The sequence below is a fragment of the Anabrus simplex genome, chromosome 4 (assembly GCF_040414725.1).
Source record: "Anabrus simplex isolate iqAnaSimp1 chromosome 4, ASM4041472v1, whole genome shotgun sequence".
Taxonomy (NCBI): Eukaryota; Metazoa; Arthropoda; class Insecta; order Orthoptera; family Tettigoniidae; genus Anabrus; species Anabrus simplex.
In genome coordinates this window covers 338,350,860-338,376,389 of record NC_090268.1, presented here as the reverse complement: position 1 = coordinate 338,376,389, position 25,530 = coordinate 338,350,860, and the positions used below count along the sequence as shown (strand labels likewise).

Sequence of the window (25,530 nt, the reverse complement as noted above, 5' to 3'; positions counted from 1 at the left end):
ATTTTCTAAATAGGCCTAATTCAGCTGATCACAATATCTTCAGTTTGATAGGGGCCTATGGATCAGAAAGAAAAATAAATGTTTCTGATAATTAATACTTCAGATACTCGACAATAATCTGAGTATTTACGAGTAATTAATTTCGTATGGCTATTGTAGTCTAAGTGCATTCCTTCTTAGATCCTCCTGGAGGTTAAGCATCGACTCCCGTATGAATCATTGTGTGTAATTGTAGTGGACCCCACATCCCTCCCCGCTTTGGACGAAATATTAGTGCTCAACCACTCAGCCAAGGAAGCAGATATTTAGAGGGTTGAAGATAATTCAGGCCTGAACTTGAGAGGAATGGAGAGTTGACCTGTTTTCTAATCAACTATAAGGCATGATCAAAAAATTTCAGTTTGAGGGAGTTGCTACAGCGGATATACAACGTAGTGCGATTACGATGCGGGTATATAAGCACGAACCCGGGGCTCCGGGGAAGAGGCAGGCACGCCACCCCTACACAGCCCCAGAAATTGCCTGGTGAAAAAATGGGAAACCATCTTCACCGCTGCCGACGGTGGGATTGGAACTACTGTTCAGCCCGAAGGCCTGAAGGTTATGAGGTGTCATGTGATCAGTACGACGAATGCTCTCGGCCGTTATTCTTGTCTTCCTAAACCGTATCACCGTCAGACAGCTCCTCAATTGTAATCACGTAGGCTGAGTAGACCTCGAACCAGCCTTCAGTTCCAGGTAAAAAAATCCATGACATGGCTGGGTATCGAACCCGGGGCCTCCGCACCCCGGGCACACATCATAACCACACCGTAAAACACTCGCGTCTTGGCGAGTTGCGTGCGTTAAATGCGGCTACGTGAACTATGGCGACGTTATTACCAAATGCGTCCAAACAGGACCAACGTGCTGTTATTCTGCTCTTGGCTGCAGAAGGACAAACGCCGGTGGACATACATCGGAGAATGAAAACTGTGTATGTGTCGAAAACAGCGGTCATGGAATGGTGCACCAAGGTCCGTGCGGATCTCGTTTCGACACAAGACGCCGGTCGATCTCGGAGGCCAGCCTCATCCATTATGGACAACAAGCGGGCGGTGGAACTGGCGAATAGGGCTGAACGGCGCATAACCATTCGTGCGGTGGCAGCGGATCTCGACATCAGCTTCGGTAGTGCTTTGAAGAGTCGACGCTTCCTGTCGGACGGACGAGGATGTGCAGCAGGCGGTTACGGACTTCTTCACGCAGCAGGACACGGTGTTTTACCACACGGGGATCTTCAACCTGGTGCGTCGGCGGGATGAGTGTCTCAATGCTCACGGCGTTTTTTCCCGGTTCAGAACTGTATAGCCGTCGCACGGAAACTTTTAAATCGCCCCCTTATACACAGGAAGAAAATCGAATACACTTCTAGCATTGTTCCCAATATCTTGGGGTCGTCATTTTGAATGGATTCAACTAATTTTTACTGCCTGATATCTTTCCCGACGCCAACCCTATGTGGAGGGATGTCCTCAATGTTGCGTGTTTCCACAGTGGTTTTAGTATGAAGTGTTGTATATAAATGAAGATGCGTAGTAAAACGAACACAAACATCCAGTCCCAGAGCTGCAGGAATTAACCGGACAAAGTTGAAATTTCAGAATCAGTCGGGAATAGAACTCGGAGCCCTCTGAACTCACGGCCAGAATGCTAACAATTCAGCCAATGAGCCGGATACGCAGTAACGGAACATACCTGACGTAAATGCGCATTCTCACGAATATAATCGACTTTGAACTGCTATATCTCTTGATAGTCTATGAATCTAAAGATACGTCATAATACATACGAAACACCGTGAAGCAACAGCCCCGAAGGGCCGTGGCCGACGTAGCAACCACTGATTAGCCTGAAGACCTGCAGATTATGAGCTGTCATGTGGACAGCACAACGAATCCTCTCGGCCGTTATTCGTGGCTTCCTAAACCGTCTCACCGTCAGTTAGATCCTCAATTGTAATCACGTAGGCTGAGTGGACCTCAAACCAACCCTCAGATCCAGGTAAAAAATCCACTATCTGACCTCATAATCATATCGTAGTAGGAGCTGTCTGTGTCTGTAATATTAGTCGCCTTAAGAAAATAAGCTCAAAATTGTATTTGATAAGCGGTAACAATATTTGAATAATAAGAAAGTTTCAAACTCTATACTTTTGTTACTATCATCCATAGAGGTTCATGAAGTTCGTCAAATTATTTCATATAATCAAGTAATTTACTAAAAATACTAAACAGGGAAATGCCCTTCATTCGCATAAATGTCCCTTTAAAAATATCTGCTATCTTTCTTTCTTAATCTGTTTACCTTCCATGGTTGGTTTTCCCTCAGACTCAGCGAGAGATCACACCTCTACCGCCTCAAGGGCAGTGTCCTGGAGCGTGAGACTTGGGGTCGGGGATACAACTAGGCAGGAGGGCCAGTACTCGCCCAGGCGGCCACACCTGCTATTCTGAAGAGGGGCCTTGCGGATGGATGGGAACATCGAAAGGGATAGACAAGGAAGAGGGAAGGAAGCGGCCGTGGACGTAAGTTAGGTACCAGCCCGACATTTTCCTGGAGGAGAAGTGAGAAACCAAAACCAAACCCACTTCGAAGATGGCTGAGGTGGGAGTCAGTTGACCTCCCGAGGCTGAGTGGACCCCGTTCCAGCCCTCGTGCCACTTTTTAAATTTCGTGGCACAGCCGGGAATCGAACCCGGGTCACCGGGGGTGGCAGCTAATCACGCTAACCACTACACCACAGAGGCGGACTATAAAAATTTCACGACGGGTAATTTTCGACTGGTCGTTGTGGAGGTTTGTTTTGGAAAGATTAGAAGTAATGCAGTTAGAATATTAGTACGAGGATATCAGAAGAGATCTCAATCGAAATATGTCACATTTCTTAATAAGTTTCACATCATTCTTGGTTCTTCGTACAATGAACAGTTGGAACAAGCTTCAGTAAACATATACCACATTTTAATTGGCAACATGGTGTCTGTGTAAACCACCCAAATGTTATTAATATTTACAAATACAAGGTTAAAGTTTGAGTGCTCGTGAAGTTCGGAACTCTAATACCACCTTTCGGCCTTTTTCCAGACTTCCAAGATCTTGGGTAACATATTCGTTTATCAGTCTGCGCATTTTATGAGGTTTCCATAGATACGGACCGTTTGTTGTACTCTAGGTAGTATTTTAATTTTTGCTCTACTCCACTTGGTTTAGAAAGAATTCCTTATATACTCCTGTGTATGGGGGCGGCATAATACACCATTCATGGTACCCTCTGCCTGTTGTCAACGGTAACTAGAAGGAGCACCAGGGACTCTCAGTTTGGGAGTATGCTATTGCTTTCCATGTGCTCCGTACTCTATGAATTTTCGTAAAAGAAAGCAGGGGTGGTGAAATATTTACGCTCCCATGCACGCAGCAATGCAAAGTTTTAGCTCTGTGGGAAAAGTAACTCTGTAGATTACTGGATGAAACTAAGGAGCAAGACGACTGGTGAAGTTAGTGGACCTTCTTGAGAGACTACAGTACAAACTTAGAAAGTTGGCATTACAGTTAACTTGCAATTTTCTACTGTATGGTTTGTGCCGGGCTGAATGGCCTAGGCAGTTAAAGCGCTGGCTTTCCGAACCCCAAGTTGGCAGGTCCGAACCTGGCTCAGTCCGTTGTTATTTGATGGTGCTCAAATATGTCAGCCCCGTGTCAGTAGGTTTACCGGCACGTAAAATATTTACCGCGACTCAAAATTCTGGCACCTCGGTGTCTTTAAAAACCATGAAAGTAGTTCATGAGACTTAAAACCAATAACATTATTACTGGTATGTTTTGTCCGGCAGTCATATCATAGAATTAAGCACATCTTCGAAAGATTACGGAAATTATATCTCTCAACGAAATTTATCCTCATATTCTGAAATGACAGCTGTGAGATGCCGCACTAATTATACTGTTTCTTTAATAGAGTTTCCTTCAATTAACAGGACTGTGCAGAATATTTTATTTGTTTTACCTTGTTTAGCGGCAGCCTGTAAATACAAGAGGTTGTTCCTAAATAAATGGAAATGAATAATGCCTGAATTATATTATTAGACCCAAAAGAGGGTAAGTCTTTCTTTTTGCTAGTGGTTTAAAGTCGCAAGGCGAAGCAAGGATGGAAAAGGGCCAGGAGTGGGAAGGAAGTGAAAATGGGAAACCACGGAAATCCATCTACCCGATCCTAACCGCTCGGCCAACTCGCTCGGTAATGAGGATAGGTAGTTTCTGTCGTGCATAGTAACTATGCGCTTATATCATGGAGGCAGTTTTCTGGCAGATGCTGGCATTTTAGAGCAGCTCGAACATCCTTCCCCGAGTAAGGGAATTAACCGTTTATAAACAACTACAATACCAAACAATCGAACTTGGAATACCGAAGTCCGAAAGCCAAGACGCTGATCAATGAGATACGCAGCTGAATGTTGAGTACATGATCGTGTGTAATACATTACCTAAAACTAAATCCGAAAGTAAGGATTAATTACAAAACGAATGATTAAATCAATATTCTAAATTAGGCCTATACACCAAATATATTATACTATATACAAGTTTTTGTTCATTTCTAAGCTGAGGAGGATTCCATAAATCCTTGGGGATACAGAAGGTGGTAGTACTCACCTGAATTCCTTTAGTAAATTTTCGTCTGGAAGCAGTCGGGCCAAGGGAGAGAATTCCAGCAGATAATTGAGCTCTTTCTGGAGTATGAGGTTCAGTTTGTACCATAGATCCTCACGAAACTTCTCAACCAGAGTTTTATCTGCAAGAAGGACTTAAATGTTTACAATGTTTGTCTGGTGAAAGTTGGTATATCTATTATATCTATATTACATTTCAGTAAGGCATAATTAATTCAGTTTCTAGTGTAAAGAAATATTTTTTACCTATAAGGTTGATGTGAGAGCGGCACATACAGTATTTTCAGAGTTTATGATATACAGGGTGGTCGAAAACAATGTGAACCGTGTATGCAAGCGTTAGAGGGTTGGTCATGCTGATAAATAATTCCATACTCGCACGGTTGTCATTTTATCAGCTGTTCAAGTTCGCCAATCAGATCGCTTCGCGAGCGAATCCAAAAGGGCTTTGCTAGGCAGTGCTACTAAATCTTTACGTGACTTAAGAATGGCTTAAGAGCCATGCAGAGAAATCAGCGTCAAACACAAACACACCGTTGGTTTCAGGCACTGTCACCGTAGCGCACTTGCTTTGGCGTGATTCTGTCAGCTCGGAGGTCTGTATTCAAACCCCTCCCTTGGCGAAGTTTTATTCTTCGACTGGTGCTCATATGCCGGTCCTATGTCACGTACAGATTTGGCAACACCGCCTTGAAAAGCTCATTTGAATCTATTCGGGAAGCGATCTGATTGGCTAACTTCAGCAGCTGATAAAGTGACAACGGTGAGAAATATAGAGTTATTTCTTTCAAATTATTTATCAGTATGACCAACCCTCTAACGCTGATATACCCGGTTCACTTTGTTTGCGACCACCCTGTATATACAAATATATATAAAACAGAAAGTTATCCGTGAAGACATAGGGACATAGAGACATCTACTTGGCATTCTGGGAGAACAAAACGTTCTAGTAGGAAGTAAGAATATTCAAATATATATAACGAACATTTTGCAAGAATGTTCCCGGATTGTTATGAATTGTAAAGAAATGTACCTATATGCAAGGTTTTTATCAACTGATGTGGAGGGTAGAGTTGAAATATTTTACTCTATAGGCCACTCATAACCCGGTCTAGGAAGCCAAAAATTACGGACGAGAGGATTCGTCGTGTTGATTACATGACACCTTCATAATCTGCAGGGCTTCGGGCTGAGCAGCGGTCGCTTGGTAGGCCATAGCCCTTCGTCGCATTTGCGCCATGGGATTAGTTTTTTTTTATGCCACTCATAAAATGCCTTAGTGTGCTCGGTTATGTAGGCTTAGTGAAGAAAAAAAAAGTGCATTCTTGATGGCAGTGGTACGAAGGTCGTGTATGCCGTTTTAAGAGACGCAGCAAAGGGATAATCAACCCCTTTTAATAGTAACTGCATGATATTTTAGAAGAATTGAGGTATTGGCTAACGAAAGTGAGATGAGATGAGATGAGATGAGATGAGATGAGATGAGATGAGATGAGATGAGATGAGATGAGATGAGATGAGATGAAGGAGTTCTTAGGCCTCGCAAATCTAATACATTCAGTATTTTATGAGGAAAATGATTGGGCAAGAGATGTCAGACATATGATGATGATGATGATGATGACGATGATGATGATGATGATGTTTGTTTAAAGCGGCCTAACATAGGAGTGTTTTTCTCATCTGAGAAGAAGTAATATCAGGCTCGTATATGATCACATAGACATAATATAAAGTCTCACAAGCGTTGATACCCTGGAGAGAAGCAGTGGTCCTTCATAATGTGTTCGTAGCCAACCAAGTGTCTGGACTCACCTAGAGCTTCACGGCTGACTTGGCTGACGGCAGGACCTTCATTAGTCTCGTACGTCACCTGTAATTAGATGATGTCACCTTGATAATGGTTGAGAACACGGGGCCTTGTCAATAACTTTCTAATGGCTGTGGTGATGTCGTTACCGTTATAATCACGTTCTTGGGCGTGTAGGTCATGTCAAAGTTCGTGGCTTGCAGAGATTTTTCTCCCAGTGTCAATCCAACTTGACCTTCTGCATACACCTCGGAGATGATCACGCTGTAACATGACACGTACAGTAAAAGAATTGATTAATAAAATCCTATTCACACCTATTTATCTGAACAAATACAAACAAACCACTTATTCTTAACAAATATTGACTAAATATACTTCAAGTAGACTTTCATTTAATTGGCTAGTGTCAAGTACATGTACTATATGCCGGAGAGAAATGAATAAAAATGGCCCACCAGACACCGGTGGAAACTGAACCCATAGCCTTAAAATTAGCCATCCGACCCTCATCTGATTCATCTTCGGTGGCCTCAAACGTTCTTGTTCTGTTACTATGGCCAGCTAAACTGTGGAGTGCGCGCTAGTCGCTCACTGTAGCTCATTCGAATGTAATATTTTGTTTTCAAGATCACATTGTACTGGAAATAGACATTAACTTATTAGGTCGTGTTGAGTAAATATAGCACATATCGAAGAGAAGTACAGAACAGGAATGACCGAGGTCGCTGTAGCTCAATCGCGATGGCATCGGATGTGAAATCTGAAGGTAAAGGCTTCGGTTCCGACCGGAGTCCCGTTGTTCTTTTCTCCTCTGTACATAACATCTTCTTTTGCTACCACTTTTTCCTACACCTGTGGGGTTGCGAGTGCGAACTGAGTCGCACATGTGGATTTGGCCCTGTTTTACGGCCGGATGCCCTTCCTGACGCCAACCCTATATGGTGGGAAGTAATCACTACTGCGTGTTTCTGTGGTGGTTGGTAGTGTGGTATGTTTTCTGAATATGATGAGGAGAGTGTTGGGACAGACACATATACCCAGTCCCCGAGCCAGAAGAATTAATCAGAAGCGATTAAAATCCCCGACCCGGCCAGGAATCGAACCCGGCACCCTCTGAACCGAAGGCCAGTACGCTAACCATTCAGCCAACGAGTCGGACTATCTGTACGTAACATATGTTTGGATAAATCCCACAAAGCCTCATATGGTGAAACACTATATTAAGTACAATGCGATCTTCAAATACAGTTCAAATATTCAGTTGTAGACTACTTTGGGTTTCTGCAATCAGATTTAGCATTGATAATTTGTCTACAATTATGAATATTTGACAAGTGTATGTCTGTGTTTAATATGCACATATCTGGATAAATAAATAACACTGACAAGAATGTCCGTTTGTTCGTAATCTGTTTACCCTTCAGGGTCGGTTTTTCCCTCGGACTCAGCGAGGGATCCCACCTCTACCGCATCAAGGGCAGTGTCCTGGAGATTCAGACTTTGGGTCATGGATACAACTGGGGAGAAAGACCAGTACCTCGCCCAGGCGCCCTCGCCTGCTATGCTGAACAGGGGCCTTATGGAGGGATGGGACGTTTGTATGGGACAGGCAAGGAAGAGGGAAGGAAGCGGCTGTGGCCTTAAATTAGGTACCATCCCGGCATTTGCCTGGAGAAGAGGGAAACCACGGAAAACCACTTCCAGGATGGCTGAGGTGGGAATCGAACCCACCTCTACTCAGTTGACATCTCGAGGCTTAGTGGACCCCGTTCCAGCCCTCGTACCACTTTTCAAATTTCTTGGCAGAGCCGGAAATAGAACGCGGGCCTCCGGGGGTGGCAGCTAATCACGCTAACCACTACACCACAGAGGCGGTCGACAAATATGTCAAGAAATAAAATAAAGTAATTTATATTTTTCGTTGTAATTGTTACCCGAATGGCGTAGTTTGGTCTTAATATCAGAACTTCCTGTTGCAATATGGCCACATTTTGGATGTTAAAATGTGCCACTTCTGTGTATTGTCTGTGTACAAATATCTGTGCAAATTAAGAATACTGAAAATTATTTGAAGACGTAAACAAATGCACTGTTTAATTTTTCATCGCCTTCATCAACGGATTTCATATCCGCTCCATTATCTCGTCGTTGCGCCTAGAAAAACCGCTGTGTGATATATTTCAGGTTAGAACTCTGACCAGAAAGGTTCTGTCATCTATTGCATGAACTAACTATATCAACAAATTTTCGTTCTAAGTAATACATGTGCTGCGGGTTAGTATTTCTCCCCTTAACATTGCCGCATAACGGTGTTTTGACGCGCAACGACGATTATTTTCATGAATCAGCAACTTAGCAACCTGCATTTTAACAGAGGTAGACTCTCCATCAGTATTTGTCGATGTTGCGTTATCTGAAAATTCACGAAAATAAATAAATTATGGCACTTTTCATGAAGATCGGACAAATATTATCGGCACACTTTATCTGGGTGCATTTGCACCCTAGTGCTGAATCGGTCGACCTCGGCAATCTTCGATATTCGTACTGGCAACCTTTGAAAGAATCGCTTAAGCATCGCTGTGCGTCATCTGGCGTATACTTTACGAACTAGTACTGTTGTTGTTTACACAGCAAAGCCAAACTATCGAGAAATGTAATATAATGTTAAATAATGTATGTGTGACACAGTTGTTGACGTAAGATAATAAATGTTTAGAAAATTCTTATCGATCGATCATATTATCGATTCAATTTACATTTCATTTCCATCCAGTTGGCAGTATAACCGGAACCGGCAGCGCTCCCTCCTTACTCCTCAGCCCGTAAAAATCGGGCTCAAGAAAAGGTTCGCCTACAGTACACGAAGTTGAGGGCGCGGTCCGCCATGTTGGTGTAGCCACCCTAGAGCTCTCCTTATGGGGGAAGCAATGATAATATAATCAACTTTAAATCGCAGTTAATGGCGCATTGGAATAATTAAAAATATAGGGACTTATTCAATCAAAGCATAAGAACATTGGGAACACCGACACGTCATTACCAGGTCAGTAAATCTCAGGGATAGTAATAAAAATGAGTGTATAATAACGGCCGACAAATATTAACTTAGGTGCTGAATACATGCAATTAGAGATGGGTAATACAATACGAGTGAAAAACAGTTTCTGGAAACATGGCTGTAAATTTTATACATGCATGCCACGAAATTATGCATTCTTAAGGGGAGGTACGACTGAATTTTTCGTATTTTGAGTCAAAAACTCGGTTTTTTTATTCATACAAAAATAGCCCTATTCGTCCTCCATCAGAAAATGTTTTTATTTTAGTAATGAGCCCGCAGGTCCGACTCGTTGTCTGAATGGTCAGCGTACTAGCCTTCAGTGCAGAGGGTCCTGGGTTCGATTCCTGGTCTGGTCGGGGATTTTAACCTTCATTGGTTAATTCCATTGGCCCGGGGGCTGGGTGCTTGTGCTGTCCCCAACATCCCTGCAACTCACACATCACGCATAACACTATCCTCCACCACAATAACACGCAGTTACCTACAAATGGCAGATGCCGCCCACCCTCATCGGAGGGTCTGCCTTACAAGGGCTACACTCAGCTAGAAATAGCCACACGAAATTATTATGAGCCTGCAGGACATTTAAAAGCAGAACCACACCCACTTCTCCTGTAACGGCATAATGATAGTTTACTGTGTGTTTTTCGCTGGATATTCAAGTAATTCGCGGCGTATTTGCTGTAGAATTATCGGCATGCTGACAGCCACTCGTTTACTAGTCAATCAGTATAATTACGTTATGTTAGGAAATATTGTAATTTGAACTGATGGACAGAATGTTGTACCTCTTCCAAATAGTACTCAATTTATATCTGCCACACATGTATACTTTTATAGCTTAAATATATTATGTATTTGTATTATTTACATTTAGGAATTCGTATTTGTGTTAATCGTAGTAGTACAAGCATGGCTACCTTGTTTGTTTATATTTTACTAACATGGAGAAGTAACATATGGTTTCAATTCAGCGAGTGAAATATCTAAACTAGTGATTTTTCATTGATGTATTTCATCTTAATTCCTTTGTAAATGTGTGGGGTATTGCAATAAAACAACACAGAACACCCATGGAACTACAATCAGGAGACCTGGCATCACTGAACTAAGCATAAACAAAGCAAACGCGCTCCTCGTGGTCTAATGCACTGTGCGCTCGCTGCCGTCTTACTACGCCAGTCATCTTCTATTCGGCTTACTGCTACCCAAGCTACCAGCCATCCATGTACAGAGATCAGAGGGGTGCTCTCAATGTCTGCCATCCGTGGCTGATGGTGAAATTGTCGTAAATGAATATATTTTTTTACTAGTCCGAACAACCAGTCTTCTGTGCCCAGGAGATTCTTAACTAAATGAGCAGTATTCAACGCAAGTTTTAGAAATCTAACATTTTAGTATTTGACTTTATGATAAAGCCAACGTTGGACAAGAAGATGGTTCAGTATATAAAGGATATTAGTGTACGAATTTCACCTGGGTTAAAAAATGTAATCCTTCACCAAGGAGGGCTATGCGACCATATCGAAATAATTTTGTTGTTCTTCGTGTCTATTATGTTGGGTAACATATACAAGAATTAAGGGACATAGTTATTGTTCAGAAGAAAACCAAAGAGTTTATACTATTAATCGTCACTGAGACCATGAAGTGAAGGTTCAATCAATCAATCAATCAATCAATCAATCAATCAATCAATCAATCAATCAATCAATCAATCAATCAATCAATCAATCAATCAATCAATCAATCAATCAATCAATCAATCAATCAATCAATCAATCAATCAATCAATCAATCAATCAATCAATCAATCAATCACCACTGATCTACATTTGGGGCTGTCGCTCTCGCGGAAATTCTGTGCAATCTCTAAAATATATTAAATCACTAAATAATCGATGTATTAATTTAAAAGATTGTTGAGATAGTGTTTTAAAATCTAATTATGAGGTTTTATCCTCACGGTAATTCATATGCAACGGCAACTGTCCTTTATGGATTCTCTCTCTCTCCTACTCCTATTAAGATCTTTCCTTACACCCAAGTACTGTGCTTGGCATTGATAGACAAGGAATAATACATATGGTGCAGGCCTAAAGAGAGTATGCGAATTTGAGACCGAAGTTAGACGCGTTTGAAACACTGATACGATCAACTGTGCTCCAATAACAACTTCAGGATCAGTGGCCGGGCTGAGTGGCTCTGACGGTTGAGGCGTTGCCCTTCTGACCCCAACTTTGCAGGTTCAATCCTGGCTCAGTCCGATGGTATTTGAAGGTGGTCAAATGCGTCAGCCTTGTGTCGACAGATTTACTGCCACGTAAAAGAAATCCTGCGGGACAAAATTCTGGCACCTCGGCGTTCCCGAAAACCGTAAAAAGTAGTTAGTGGGACGTAAAGCCAACAACATTATTATTCAGGATCAGTGATACTCCAATAGCACCTTCTAACACACTGATCAAATTGAAACCTAACTCACTCTATCTTCACCTCCATTGGTATGCTACCGAGCTCAATAGCTGCAGTCGCTTAAGTGCGGCCAGTATCCAGTATTCGGGAAATAGTAGGTTTGAACCCCACTGTCGGCAGCCCTGAAAATGGTTTTCCATTGTTTCCCTTTTTTACACCAGCCAAATGCTGGGGCTGTCCCTTAATTAAGGCCACGGCCGCTTCCTTCCCAGTCCTAGCCCTTTCCTGTCCCATCGTCGCAATAAGACATATCTGTGTCGGTGCGACGTAAAGCCAATAGCAAAACAAATAGCATTGGTATGCTCCGATATAAATCAGCCTATGGTTTTCCACCTAAGCACAGGACCTACAATGAACGCTGTTGTATGTCCGGCGCTCCCGTCTCGCTCCACCAGCCAGCTGCACGCGCGCCTGTGTATCATTCTGCTAGCTTCGACGCGCAGCCCTCAGTGCGCGTGCCTGACCATCGAGTGTACTATAAATAGGAGCTCCCTGCCTGCTCACTTGCCCACTTTCCCCGATGTCCAGCTCCAGAATACACCCTACGTCGAGCACGGAGGCTACTCCTCTTGAAAATGTGCTTCGACCAGGTGGACTGAATTTCTGGCAGTACGAGGTCTCACCTCTGGTCACCGCTCCCTTACCTGTTTCCGCTGCCTATGTTCCGTAATTCTTTTACAAGCCATTTTCATTCCCTAATTTATGCAAGCTCCCTTAGTTTCGCTAGGTGGAATTTCTTCAATCAATTGAACTTGCTTTTTAGGAATTCAGGCACTTCAACAAACAAGGACTCTCAAAGACATTCATGTTAGTGTGCCAGATAGTTCTCGACTATCAACGTGTCAATTCACGAAGACTATCTTTTCAAGATAGGAGTGTATATAAAGACTGTAAACCTGTACATATTGTATAAAGACAGACTTTTCTCAAGATTCAATATTCCTTTTTGCTTCAAAATAAATTTCAGTTATTTGTGTAAATATCATAAAGTGAAGCAATAAAAGTTGTGTTTTGTAAACTTCAACCTTGGTTACAACACAACTCTATGGCGACGAGGTAAAAAAGCATCAACCTACAATTCTTCGACCCCAGTTGCCAACTCTATGGCGACGAGGTAAAAAAGCAACTCTACAATTCTTCGACCCCAGTTGCCAACTCTATGAGACGAGGTAAAACGCAACAAACTACACGTCATCTGCCCCAATCGCCAACTCTATAGCAACGAGGTAAACACGACACTACAATTCAACAGGCCCAGTTGTCAACTCTCCGGTGACGTGCTAAACAACCACGACACTCCAACCAGTTCTGACACACAGCTTACCTTACTCTTTCTTGCACGCATCTCGCAATGGCTACTGCGGAACAACTCGCTACGGTCTTCCAAGCCTTACAGCAGCAACAACAACAGTTTATGCAACAACAACAGGCAGCATTAATTCAGGCTATTCAAGCTATTTCTGTCTCTACACAGCCCTCAGCTATTCCTCCGTTCTCTGCTTTTGATCCGGCTAAGGAAGAATGGTCAGTTTATTTAGCCCGTTTACAACAGCATTTCATCTGCCATTCTGTCACAGATGATCAACGCCGCCGCGCACTATTTCTTAGTTCGGTTGGCAATGCTACGTGTGAATTACTACGTAAATTAAGTCCGGAAGAACACTTATCTGAGGTACCCTTCACGCAGCTCTTGGCCCGTCTCACGGAACACTATGCCAAAGCTCCTCACATAGTGGCTGCTCGCTATAAATTTTTTCAGTGCAGAAAGCAACCCCATCAGACACATACTGAATGGATAACTGAATTACGTGGTCTAGCTAAACCCTGCCAGTTCATCTGCTCTAAGGACGGTTGTGGTTCATCCTACACTGATTCTCTCATTCGGGACATGATAATTTTACATACTCCTGAAGACAAAATACGTTTTGACGCTGTCAAGCAGAGTAACCCTTCTTTAGAAGACGTCCAGCGTATTGCTACGGTTTATGAGCTTACTACCAAGACTGCCGCAGCCATAGCTTCTCCACACGAAGTTGCACAAGTCTCGCCTCAGGCCCGCAAGTCCTCTTCTACTGTGAACCGTACGGATAAGGCGCTCTCCACCAAGCCTTCTCGCCAGGTTCCCTCTCGCAATGCTACACGGAAGCCCAATTCTAAAAGCACCTCGAAACTCCTGCCTTCCTGCCGAGGTTGTTTCAAGCATCATGAACGTCGTGACTGTCGTTTTTTCAAAGCTACTTGTGAACGATGTAATAAACTTGGACACATTAAGACTGTCTGTCAAAGTTCGCTCCGCCCTGCTAAGACTACTGCAGCACGCCGGAAGCATATACAGCCCCGCCAAGACATGGAAGTTGATCAGATCAATCTTATTCTTCCCACAAAGGATTCTCACAAAATCATCATTCCTCTCTCATTCTCTGATCGCTCTGTCGATTTTCAATTAGACACTGGATCACCGGTCTCTATTATTAACCTGTCTACCTACCACGACTTAGGTTCACCTTCATGCTCTCCAGCTGACATCCAGCTCGTGACATTTAACAAGAAGAAAATTGACATCAAAGGTCAAATCAAGCTTCAGGCTAGTTATAAAGGAATTCAGAAAGCCATTCCTCTTCTCGTAGTTAACAACTACACTGCATCAAACATTATGGGCATGGATCTATTTAACTTATTTGGTTTCCAGATACATGACAACATTAACGTCGTATCTACATTGCATCCTACTTCTGACGTTACAGCTCTCCTAGAGCAGTTTCCTGAAGTCTTCGACTCTCAGCTCGGAACAGCAAAAGACTATACGGCTCACATACAGCTGAAATCCGGAGCTAAGCCTCGCTTCCTCAAAGCCCGTCCAGTACCCCTAGCACTTCAAGACCAGGTCACGAAAGAATTAGAAAGATGGATACAAACTGGAATTGTTGTACCAGTTACTTCTAGTCAATGGGCTACTCCACTCGTGGTAATCAAGAAACCTGATGGTAATGTTCGACTTTGTGGCGATTTTCGATCTACAGTCAACGCACAACTCGACACAGATATCTTTCCTATTCCACGTCCAGAAGACTTATTCCGTCGTCTCTCTGGTGGACAATTCTTCTCTCGAGTTGATCTTAAAGAAGCATATCTCCAGCTACTTTTAGACGAAGAATCTAAGAAATTTCTCACACTCAACACTCCTCTCGGACTGCTACAGCTCCAGCGGCTCCCCTTCGGTGTTTCATCCTCAGCGGCTATTTTTCAGCGCTATTTGGCTCAACTCACCGCCTCCATTCCCGGTTGTGCTAACTACCTGGATGATATTATTGTTACTGGAAAAGATCATCAGGAACATCTAACCAATCTACGCCTTCTTCTCCAGAAATTGAAAGACAATGGCCTACGAGCGAATCTCGCTAAATGTACCTTCTTTCAACCTCAAGTTCACTACCTAGGACATATACTTGATAAGAATGGAATTCGTCCTAGTACACAGAATGTCTCAGCGATAGTAAACATGCCAGCACCTCAGAACCTCAAGCAGCTTCAGTCCTTCATAGGCAAAGCGAACTATTATAATAAGTTCATTCCACGCTTCGCTACAGTGGCAGCTCCCTTAAACGCTCTACGTAAAAAAGGTGTTAAGTTTCAGTGGACTCCGCAATGCCAACAGGCATGGAAAACAATCAACAACGCCTTAATTCAAGCTATACAACTCACTCATTTTCAGCCCGACAAGATCATCACGCTAGCTACTGACGCTTCAGACTACGGTGTCGGTGCCGTTCTCTCCCAGAAGGATCGTCATGGACAAGAACGCCCCATCGCCTTCGCTTCGAAAACACTTAATGACCATCAACGTCGATACTCACAGATAGAGAAAGAAGCTTTAGCCATCATCTTTGGTATTCGCCGTTTCAATGAATATCTCTATGGCAACCATTTCCTGATCATTACCGATCATAAGCCTCTCGTACACTTATTCCATCCTGGTAATAAGATCCCTGAGAATTCCCTCAGAAAGCTTCAAAGATGGTCCATGTTCCTTTCTGATTATTCCTATCAGATTGTATATCGAGCCACATCCCAGCATTGTAAGGCTGATGCCCTCTCCCGCTTACCCGTTGGTCCTGATACTGCCTTCGATTCTCAAGAATCTGAATGTCTTCAGTTGGACATAGAACTTGAAGATACTGTATCCAGTTTTCCTATTGATGCTACCTGCATAGCTAAAGCTACGGATAAGGACAGTACACTTGCTACTGTACGTACTTACATCCGCAACGGTTGGCCTCTTCAGAGCACACTTCCTGCCCACCTGGCACCTTATCATCGTATGCAGCATCGTCTCACGACTCGTGCCGGAGTTGTATTACTAGAAGCAGGCGCCATCTTCCGAGTGGTCATCCCACTTAGCCTACAGAAACAAGTTCTCGGATTATTACACCAAAGTCATTGGGGTATCTCCAGAACAAAGCAACTCGCCCGTAAACACTGCTACTGGCCCGGTATTGACGCCGCCATCGAAAAGCTAATACGTCATTGTGAGCAATGTCAAACGAATCAGAACGCCCCGTCTTCTGATCTTGCTTCATGGCCTCCTGCTACTACTCCATGGGAACGAGTTCACATCGATTTCGCAGGTCCTTTCCTCAATTCCATGTGGTTAATAGTCATCGATTCACTGTCAAACTTTCCATATGTAGTGGATATGCATTCGACTACTACAACCGAAGCTACCATTCGTGCTCTCCAGAAAATCTTTACTACAGAAGGTTTACCGCAAGTACTCATTTCGGACAACGGACCTCAATTTACAGCTACTGCTTTTCAGAACTTTTGTACACATAATGGCATTCGTCATATCCTAGCACCACCTTTTCACCCTCAATCTAATGGTGAAGCTGAACGCTTCGTACAAACATTTAAAAGAAGTATGAAGAAAGCTGTCTCTTCAGGCTTAACTAAAGACCAAGCCTTGCTCCAACTCCTAAACACCTACAGAACTCTACCCGGCGCTGATAATATCACTCCTGCGCAGAAGCTCCATGGACGACCTCACAGAACTTTACTTTCTCTGTTACAGCCTCTTCCGACCCAGCATACGACCTCACCAACGAAGTTCTCCCTCAACGACAAGGTCTACACCAGGACATTCAAATCCAACCCACTCTGGATACCTGGAGTCATCTGCAGATCTTTGGGTCATCGTCTATACGAGATACAGACTACGGAGAAACGTATCTGCCGCCATCAAGATCAGATACGTCTGCGCTACCGCCCCTGTCCAGCTATTGATGCTATTGCTAAACCAGATAAATCTATTGCTGAACGAGCCTTAGATCATTTAATCACAATGGGTTCCTTTCAGGACGAGACAGCGCCACTCCGCCCAGTTCCTGCTCCGGACAATACAACAGAGAAATCAGCAGCTCCGCCCCAGCATCGCAGTCGCCGCCAGCGCCGCCGCCGTTTCACGCCGTACCGGCGTATTTAGGAGGGGAGGGTGTTGTATGTCCGGCGCTCCCGTCTCGCTCCACCAGCCAGCTGCACGCGCGCCTGTGTATCATTCTGCTAGCTTCGACGCGCAGCCCTCAGTGCGCGTGCCTGACCATCGAGTGTACTATAAATAGGAGCTCCCTGCCTGCTCACTTGCCCACTTTCCCCGGTGTCCAGCTCCAGAATACACCCTACGTCGAGCACGGAGGCTACTCCTCTTGAAAATGTGCTTCGACCAGGTGGACTGAATTTCTGGCAGTACGAGGTCTCACCTCTGGTCACCGCTCCCTTACCTGTTTCCGCTGCCTATGTTCCGTAATTCTTTTACAAGCCATTTTCATTCCCTAATTTATGCAAGCTCCCTTAGTTTCGCTAGGTGGAATTTCTTCAATCAATTGAACTTGCTTTTTAGGAATTCAGGCACTTCAACAAACAAGGACTCTCAAAGACATTCATGTTAGTGTGCCAGATAGTTCTCGACTATCAACGTGTCAATTCACGAAGACTATCTTTTCAAGATAGGAGTGTATATAAAGACTGTAAACCTGTACATATTGTATAAAGACAGACTTTTCTCAAGATTCAATATTCCTTTTTGCTTCAAAATAAATTTCAGTTATTTGTGTAAATATCATAAAGTGAAGCAATAAAAGTTGTGTTTTGTAAACTTCAACCTTGGTTACAACAAACGCTTTTAAGGATCGAACAGAATTCTACTAAAAATGAATGAAATCATTTGAGTAACTTTGTTACGGGAAAAACTCATGAAAATTCATGGACGGAGAAAATCAACGAACGGAACTCGTCCTAGATTGTTTGAAATATGTGAGTGATCAGACTTTGGCATCATAGCCAGGAAAAAATTGCTATATTCTGGGCATATGGTGAGATAACAACCTTATAACCAGTCAATTATCTTCAATCGGAAGGGGCCGATGACCTTAAAACAACAAGCATCATCATCATCATCATCATCTTCAATCGGAAATCTGATGGAGTTAAGTGCCAAGGGTAGAAAATAAGAAAAATATCATATGATCAACATGAGTGAATGGAGTAGACATAAGGTATATAGAGGCAAAATTTCAGGTGCTGATGACCGGAAGGAAATGGAAGCTATGATTGTCAACGTCTGAATAGAAGATGTCATACAATCAGATCTGATCTGAACTTGAAGACTTTTCAAGGAAAGGCAGAAATAGTTTCGAGTATGAATTATCCAGTAGTTTGAAACTTACCTTATTTTACCAGCATTTGTGAGCGGGATGACCTCCATAACACTGTTGCTTTCCAGACTGTAGTCACCCTGAATGTGAAGCGGGCCCATGGAAAGCCCAAGCCGCATGTTGAGGTACTTGAGATCAGTTGAAACATGGCTGAGTTCGTCGAGCTGTACACCTGACAGTCGGAGATTAGTGAGCTCTCTGAAAACAGTTAAAATATTCCTTCTTAAACAAATTTAAACTAAAATGTTGATGATATCATAATACTATTTGTTAATTTTCATTTATTAATTATGAATAAATTTCATATTGATGAAATAAATAATAATAATAATAATAATAATAATAATAATAATAATAATAATAATAATAATAATAATAATAATAATAATAATTTTCCTCCTCCTTCTTCCATGTTTCCCACACCGTATGGGGTCGTTTGTACGAACTCTGCCACAAATGTGGATTTGGGTCTGTTTTACTGCCGGATACCCTTCCTGACTCCAACCCTACGTGGAGGGATGTAATCGCTATCGGGTGTTCCTGTGGTGGGTGGTAGTGTGGTGCTTTGAATATGAAGAGGAGAGTGTTGTGATAAACACAATGACCCGTCCCCGAGCCAGAAGAATTAAAGAAATATTATTAATATAATTTATTAATTCATTAAAATCCTCCACTCGGCCGGAAATCGAACCCGGGACTCTCTGAAGCGAAGGCCTCAACACTTACCATTCCGCCAAGGAGTTAGCCAACAATAATCTTTGTCATGTAAAATAAATGTAGATCGTTAAATATGTTTTTTTCTATCCATGTCCTGGAGGTTGGTAGCTCGGAATGGTTGTTCGTACAGCGGTTCAATTCACTCGAACGGCATTATTCGTTTACCATTGTAAGATACTAGACGTTCGTTTAATTCCGCAAAATTATAATCATCATTACGTAATCCACGTTAACATACCTGTACTTATACACTGAACCGGACGATCCTTATTTAAAAGGTATTGGTCCATAATAGCACATTATTGTCTGACTCGTTGGCTGAACGGTCAACGTACTGGCCTTCGGTTCAGAGGGTCCCGGGTTCGATTCCCGGCCGGGACGGAGATTTTAACCCTAATTGGTTAATTCCAATGGCCCGGGGGCTGGGTGTATGTGTTGTCTTCATCATCATTTCATCCTCATCACGACGCGCAGGTCGCCTAAAGGAGTCAAATAAAAAGACCTGCACCTGGCAAGCCGAACCCGTCCTGGGATATCCCGGCACTAAAAGCCATACGACATTTCATTTCATTTCAGCACATTATTTTCTAGCATTTTATCATAACATAAATATTCTAAAGAAAAATCATCCCAACTGCAAGGTAAGTCTATTTTTGTTCTAACCTCAACTACGGTCATCTATCAGAACACAATTTATTATACGGTATATTGTGATGTAGGAACTTGAACTAAGAACAACATGTTTTTTATATTCATTAATAATACTGCCCATTAGACAGTTGAGAAAATCAGTAACTCTAGTTTGCATATGAGGGAAACTACTTGAGGATGATAACCCTCCATGAATTTTGCCGGGAGCTCATGAGTTGGGACGAGTCAGAAGGAACATTTTATGAATCATCGTGACTTCGACAAAGTATTTAGAAGCTAATCGGTGTTTATGGGGAAATGTCTACAATCTGCCATGCTGAGCAGTTCGAACGGTGAAGTGCTGGCCTTCTGACTCCAAGTTGGCAGATTTGATTCTGTCTCAGACCGATAGCATTTGAAGTTACTCAGATATGCCAGTATCGTTTCAGTAGATTCACCGGCACATAAAAGGAGCTCCTTCGAGACAATCTTCCTGTACCTCAGCCTCTTCACTAACCGTAGAAGTACTTAGAGGGATGTAAAATTAATAACATTATTGCGTCTACATTCTACTTTACCCAGTCGATCTTGAAGAAATAATATGTCTAAAGAGTTAAGTAAAATTTAAACCTGACACTACGGTAAAGAATGGTTTCATATAGAATAATGGCTAAATATGTAGTTACCATTCCTTTTCCTTCTGTACGCTGAAAATAATTTTTCTCTCTGCTCTGTAAGTTATTGCGATGGTATAGTTTTCATTTTTATCAAACTTACCGTAGCATTGGGTGGCTAAATATTTGGTCAATATTCATCCAGGTTCAGTATGTGAAAGGTGGCCAACAACCGTCCACGCAAAAAGGGCACGAAAAATGTGAACGTTAAGGTGTTAATGTGTGATCAGTTCTGTTATGTGGAACGGAAACATGGGCTGATGCGATACATTCCACGAATATCTGGAATCAGGTTACACAGAAGAATACTCTGAATCTGCTCGATGGATATGATTATAAGTAGGTCTACGAGAGTGCTAAGGATGTTGAGCACAAACAGAGCTGCTAACAACCTTTAAAAGCAGAAAAGAGACACATGTCGAACAGGTTTTGATACAACAAAAATACCATGCGTTTTGTATCATCCTTCAAGTAATGATAAAAGACCGCCGTGAATTCGAAGTAAGAAGAATATCATGGCTACACATATTCACTCATCATATTGATTGCCAAGATCAGATATATCTTATACCGTACGTTGAAGAAACTGAAGAAGAAATATTAAAATGAATACTCTTAAAAATCACGAGTAATTCGTAAACCTTGCCGAAAAGCGTGTTAAATGTTCGCGTATGTAAAATCTATTAATCAGATAAACATGACGGTGCAAATAACTTGGTCTAAACTAAAAATACATCGGTAGGCATAAAAACGGTGTAAACCCCACAGTTCTCAAGTGGAGAAAATTAAGGTATTGCAAATGTTTCAGGAAAGAATATTGGTAGTATCTCTTCACTTTTAATTTCTATCTTTTGAATAATTGTACATTCCAAGTTTATTTATTGGAATAATTCATAGATATCTTCTTCTTCTTAATCTGTTTTCCCTCCAGGGTCGGTTTTTCCCTCGCACTCAGCGAGGAATCCCACCTCTACCGCCTCAACAGAAGTGTCCTGCAGCTTCAGACTCTAGGTCGGGAGATACAACTGGGGAGAATGACCAGTACCTCGCCCGGACGGCCTCACCTGCTATGCTGAACAGGGGCCTTATGGAGGGATGGGAAGATTGGATGGGGTAGGCAAGGAAGAGGGAAGGAAACGGCCATGGCCTTAAGTGAGGTACCATCCCGGCATTTGGAGGAGAAGTGGGAAACCACAGGAAACCACTTCCAGGATGGCTGAGGTGGGAACCGAACCCATCTCTACTCAGCTGACCTCCCGAGGCTGAGTGGACCCCGTTCCAGCCCTCGTACCACTTTTCAAATTTCGTGGCAGAGCCGGGAATCGAACCCGGACCTCCGGGGGTGGCAGCTAATCACGTTAACCACTACACCACAGAGGCGGACCATTCATACTGTAGATATTCTAATTAAATTTAACTAAAAAATTCATGATCAATTTATGATTGGCTAATTACACAGATTCAAACATACACCATGGCATTTCAGCAAATCAGATTCAGCGTTAGGACATACTGAAAGTTTTACAGCTGAAATCTTTATTCGCAAGTTAATAGCTATTGTGAGAATATTTATAACATTTTATTAATTCGATTGTCTGTTTCTTTGTGATGGTAAATGTCTATTGAAACGTCTCTAGTACCATTTAAAGGTTTCAATAACTGTCACACAAATTAAGGAGTGAATTTTAATATAAATTTTGGATAGATTTAGGTAGATGTCGTCGGTGATTTAGACCACATCGTGTTTCAGAATTTTAGCCAATAGGCTACTGACTTCAACGAATATATGGCAGCATTCATTTAAAATGTTCATTTCTTAGGTTTGGGAGAATTTTCCGCCCAGGTCTCCAATTTTATTAACGTTATTCATTCTCTACAAGAAAATTAGAAATGGTAAAATAATTATAGAAAAACATTCATGAAATGAATCAGGTCGCATACTCCCTATTCCTATTTGTACACGATGGACAGTACATTGGAAATGTTTACACTAGACATCTATAGACTACCTCGAAGGATACGCAATCCAGACGGTAGGAGAGCAAACTTTAATAACCATTACCCCGTTTCAAATACACGATGGCAGCATTAATCTCTAAATTTTGAATGTTGAGGGTTATATATTTTTGTGCATATGTCTCCAATTGTAACGTAATTGAGTCTCCTTAGAAAAAATACTAATACCACAATAGCCATACTACAACATTCGCGAAATGAATCACACTCTGCACTTTCCATATACACTTGAAATAGACAGATCGCGTGATATTTTCACACTGATCATTTATATGAATGTCCGGGTCCAGAAACTTGGCTGAAAAGTCAGCGTAGTTACCTTAGATTCAGAGGGCTCCGGATTCGATTCCTGGCCAGGACGGGATTTTAACAATTACTATTTAATTCCTTAAACTCAGGGCTGTTTGTGTTCGTGTTAATACACATCGTCATTTATGTACAACACATCATACCACAAACCATCACAAAAGTACATAATGAATACATCCTGTCACATACGGTTAACGTCTGGAAAAGAATCTGGTCGTAAAACTGAATTTAATCTACACATACTCCTACCCCCAGGTAAGTGAATAAAGTCTAAGAATAAGAAGAAGAAGTATGAATTAGATGAACACCTGGCGTTCCTAGTTACAATATGTTGGAATAAAGATCTTTAAAGTTTATTGTGGCATTCAAAAGAAATTTAAATAATTATTACACAAATTGAACATGGAAATATTAATACAAAAGTGTGCTCTGTGCTGGCTCCGCGGTGTAGGAATAGCGTGCATGCCTCCGACCTGGAGGCTCAGGGTTCGATATTCTACTGTACTTGTTCAGGAATTTTTACCTGGATCTGACGGCGGGTTTGAAGTCAACTGAGCCTACGTGATTACAATTGAGGAACTATCTGAAGGTGAAATAGCGGACGCGGTCTGGAAAGTCATGAATAACGATCGAGAGGATTCGTCACGCCGATCACGCCTTCGGGCTGAGCAGTGGTCGCTTGGTAGGCCATTGCCCTTTGGGGCTGTTGTGCCATAATGTTTGATTTTTCGGATATTTGGTTACGCGTACGGTTATCAGACTACTTCGGCCGGCACGGAAGAAATTCAGGTAGTTGTATTTAGTCACCGAGATCATCTGTGGTATTAGACTCACTACTAATATCCAGAACTCATCTCAACCAGGAAATAGTTGAATACATCTCGAAATGTTCACTTTTGAGGTTAGACATTTTTCTTGCTCATGTCTTCAACTGTAAATTACTCACTATAGAAAAGAATAACTCAATAAATATCTGTTCATGTGCTTGTAATCGAGAGTACGCTTGATAATTTTATATTGGACATTTGCAAATGTTCAGCTACTTATTGGTCACGAATACGCTATAGTTTCTGTTGACAAGTAGAACAAGGACAGTGAACATTCTGTCCTTCGTAAGAATGTGAGCCCTGCCTCATGTGATGCTATTCGTATTCTAGGGAGGTGAAGCCATAATACCAGCTGGTGTCGTGATAGACACCACGTGTGTGTTGTAAGCCAGCCTCGCCTTAACTCAACAAGACCCGACCCCTACCTGTCCTACTTGCATGCATGATAATATTAATGTGAGCTCCACCTCCGTGTTGCCATGGTAACGTTGTGTGCTGTAATCACCTAAATAGTCAGTTACATCTGTATTAAATTGCAGTAACATTTCAATAAGACGCAATTTAAGGACTAAGATAAAACGCGTGCTAAATAGGTCATCTTTGACGACGATTCCCTGGCGTTGCACTTCTGTCACAACGTAATGTTAGGAATGTATATCAATCAAGATGTTCTATATCCTGCTAGCTGTAGTACCTGGCTCTGCTTGGACACTTTCTTTGAATGTTTAATTTTGGGGTTTGCATTAACTGTTTGAAGTAAGTTTTCTTGTATATTTCTTTATTGAGACGTTGAATGATACTTTACGGACTCTTTTTCTCAACCCCCATGCTGATGGAGGTTGAACTTAGATTTAAATGGCATGCAGAGTGTCACAATTCATCTCAGCGACCCCGAGAGCCATGGATTCGGCACTAATATCGGTCGTTTTCGATTTTTTAATATATCAATCCCTACCCTAGGGGTGCTAATGGAGTCTTTCCTCCACAATATTCTTTTCCAGATAGTGAGTCATATCTGTACCAAGTCTGGTTTACAGCTAAGCTGGAACAAACACATATACATCCATAATCTCGGTCATTTTTGGACATTTTTTCTCACCCCGTATGCTGATGGAGGGTGAACTTTGACTTAAATGGCATCGCGAGTGTCATTGTTCATCTCAGTGACCCCGAAAACTATGGATTAGACAATATTTTCGATTATCTTTAAGAACCACACCCTTCCCACTCCCATGGGTTCCCTCTTGAAAAACGGTCAGTTCCCCTTCCCACGCAAACGCTAAGAGTTAGCGTACTTTAGAATGAATGCGACAACACTTGATTAGTGACAGGCGTGATTCCATATTTTATCAAGAAACCTCCCAGACCAACTAGAGCATCACACTGTGCATTCAATTATAAAAGAGGCTCGAATTTTACTGTAGACCTCCAAGTTCGTCGCTTTAGAGATTGGTGCACAAGGTCGAATTCGATCAATTTTCGGGTACTCTCAGGGCATCACACGTCCAGTACACAGGCGGTCTGAAAGGGCTGGAAATTGTGCACGATTTCGTGTAAATTGTGTAACAAATCAGTGATACTACGAGTTC

The 25,530-nt window shown here is 42.3% G+C and overlaps 1 protein-coding gene across 1 annotated transcript in view; it reads right to left on the bottom strand.

The window, feature by feature from the left end:
- LOC136872272 (mite allergen Lep d 7) overlaps nt 1–25,530 on the bottom strand; it is an 83,752-nt gene that overhangs the window by 39,846 nt on the left and 18,376 nt on the right. The window contains exons 2-5 of the mRNA XM_068227277.1: nt 18,781–18,966; nt 6,672–6,786; nt 6,528–6,585; nt 4,693–4,831 (exon numbers count right to left, since the gene is read on the bottom strand). Coding sequence (XP_068083378.1) covers nt 4,693–4,831; nt 6,528–6,585; nt 6,672–6,786; nt 18,781–18,887 — 419 coding nt within the window. The 5' untranslated portion in view covers nt 18,888–18,966. The remainder of the gene's footprint in view (nt 1–4,692; nt 4,832–6,527; nt 6,586–6,671; nt 6,787–18,780; nt 18,967–25,530) is intronic.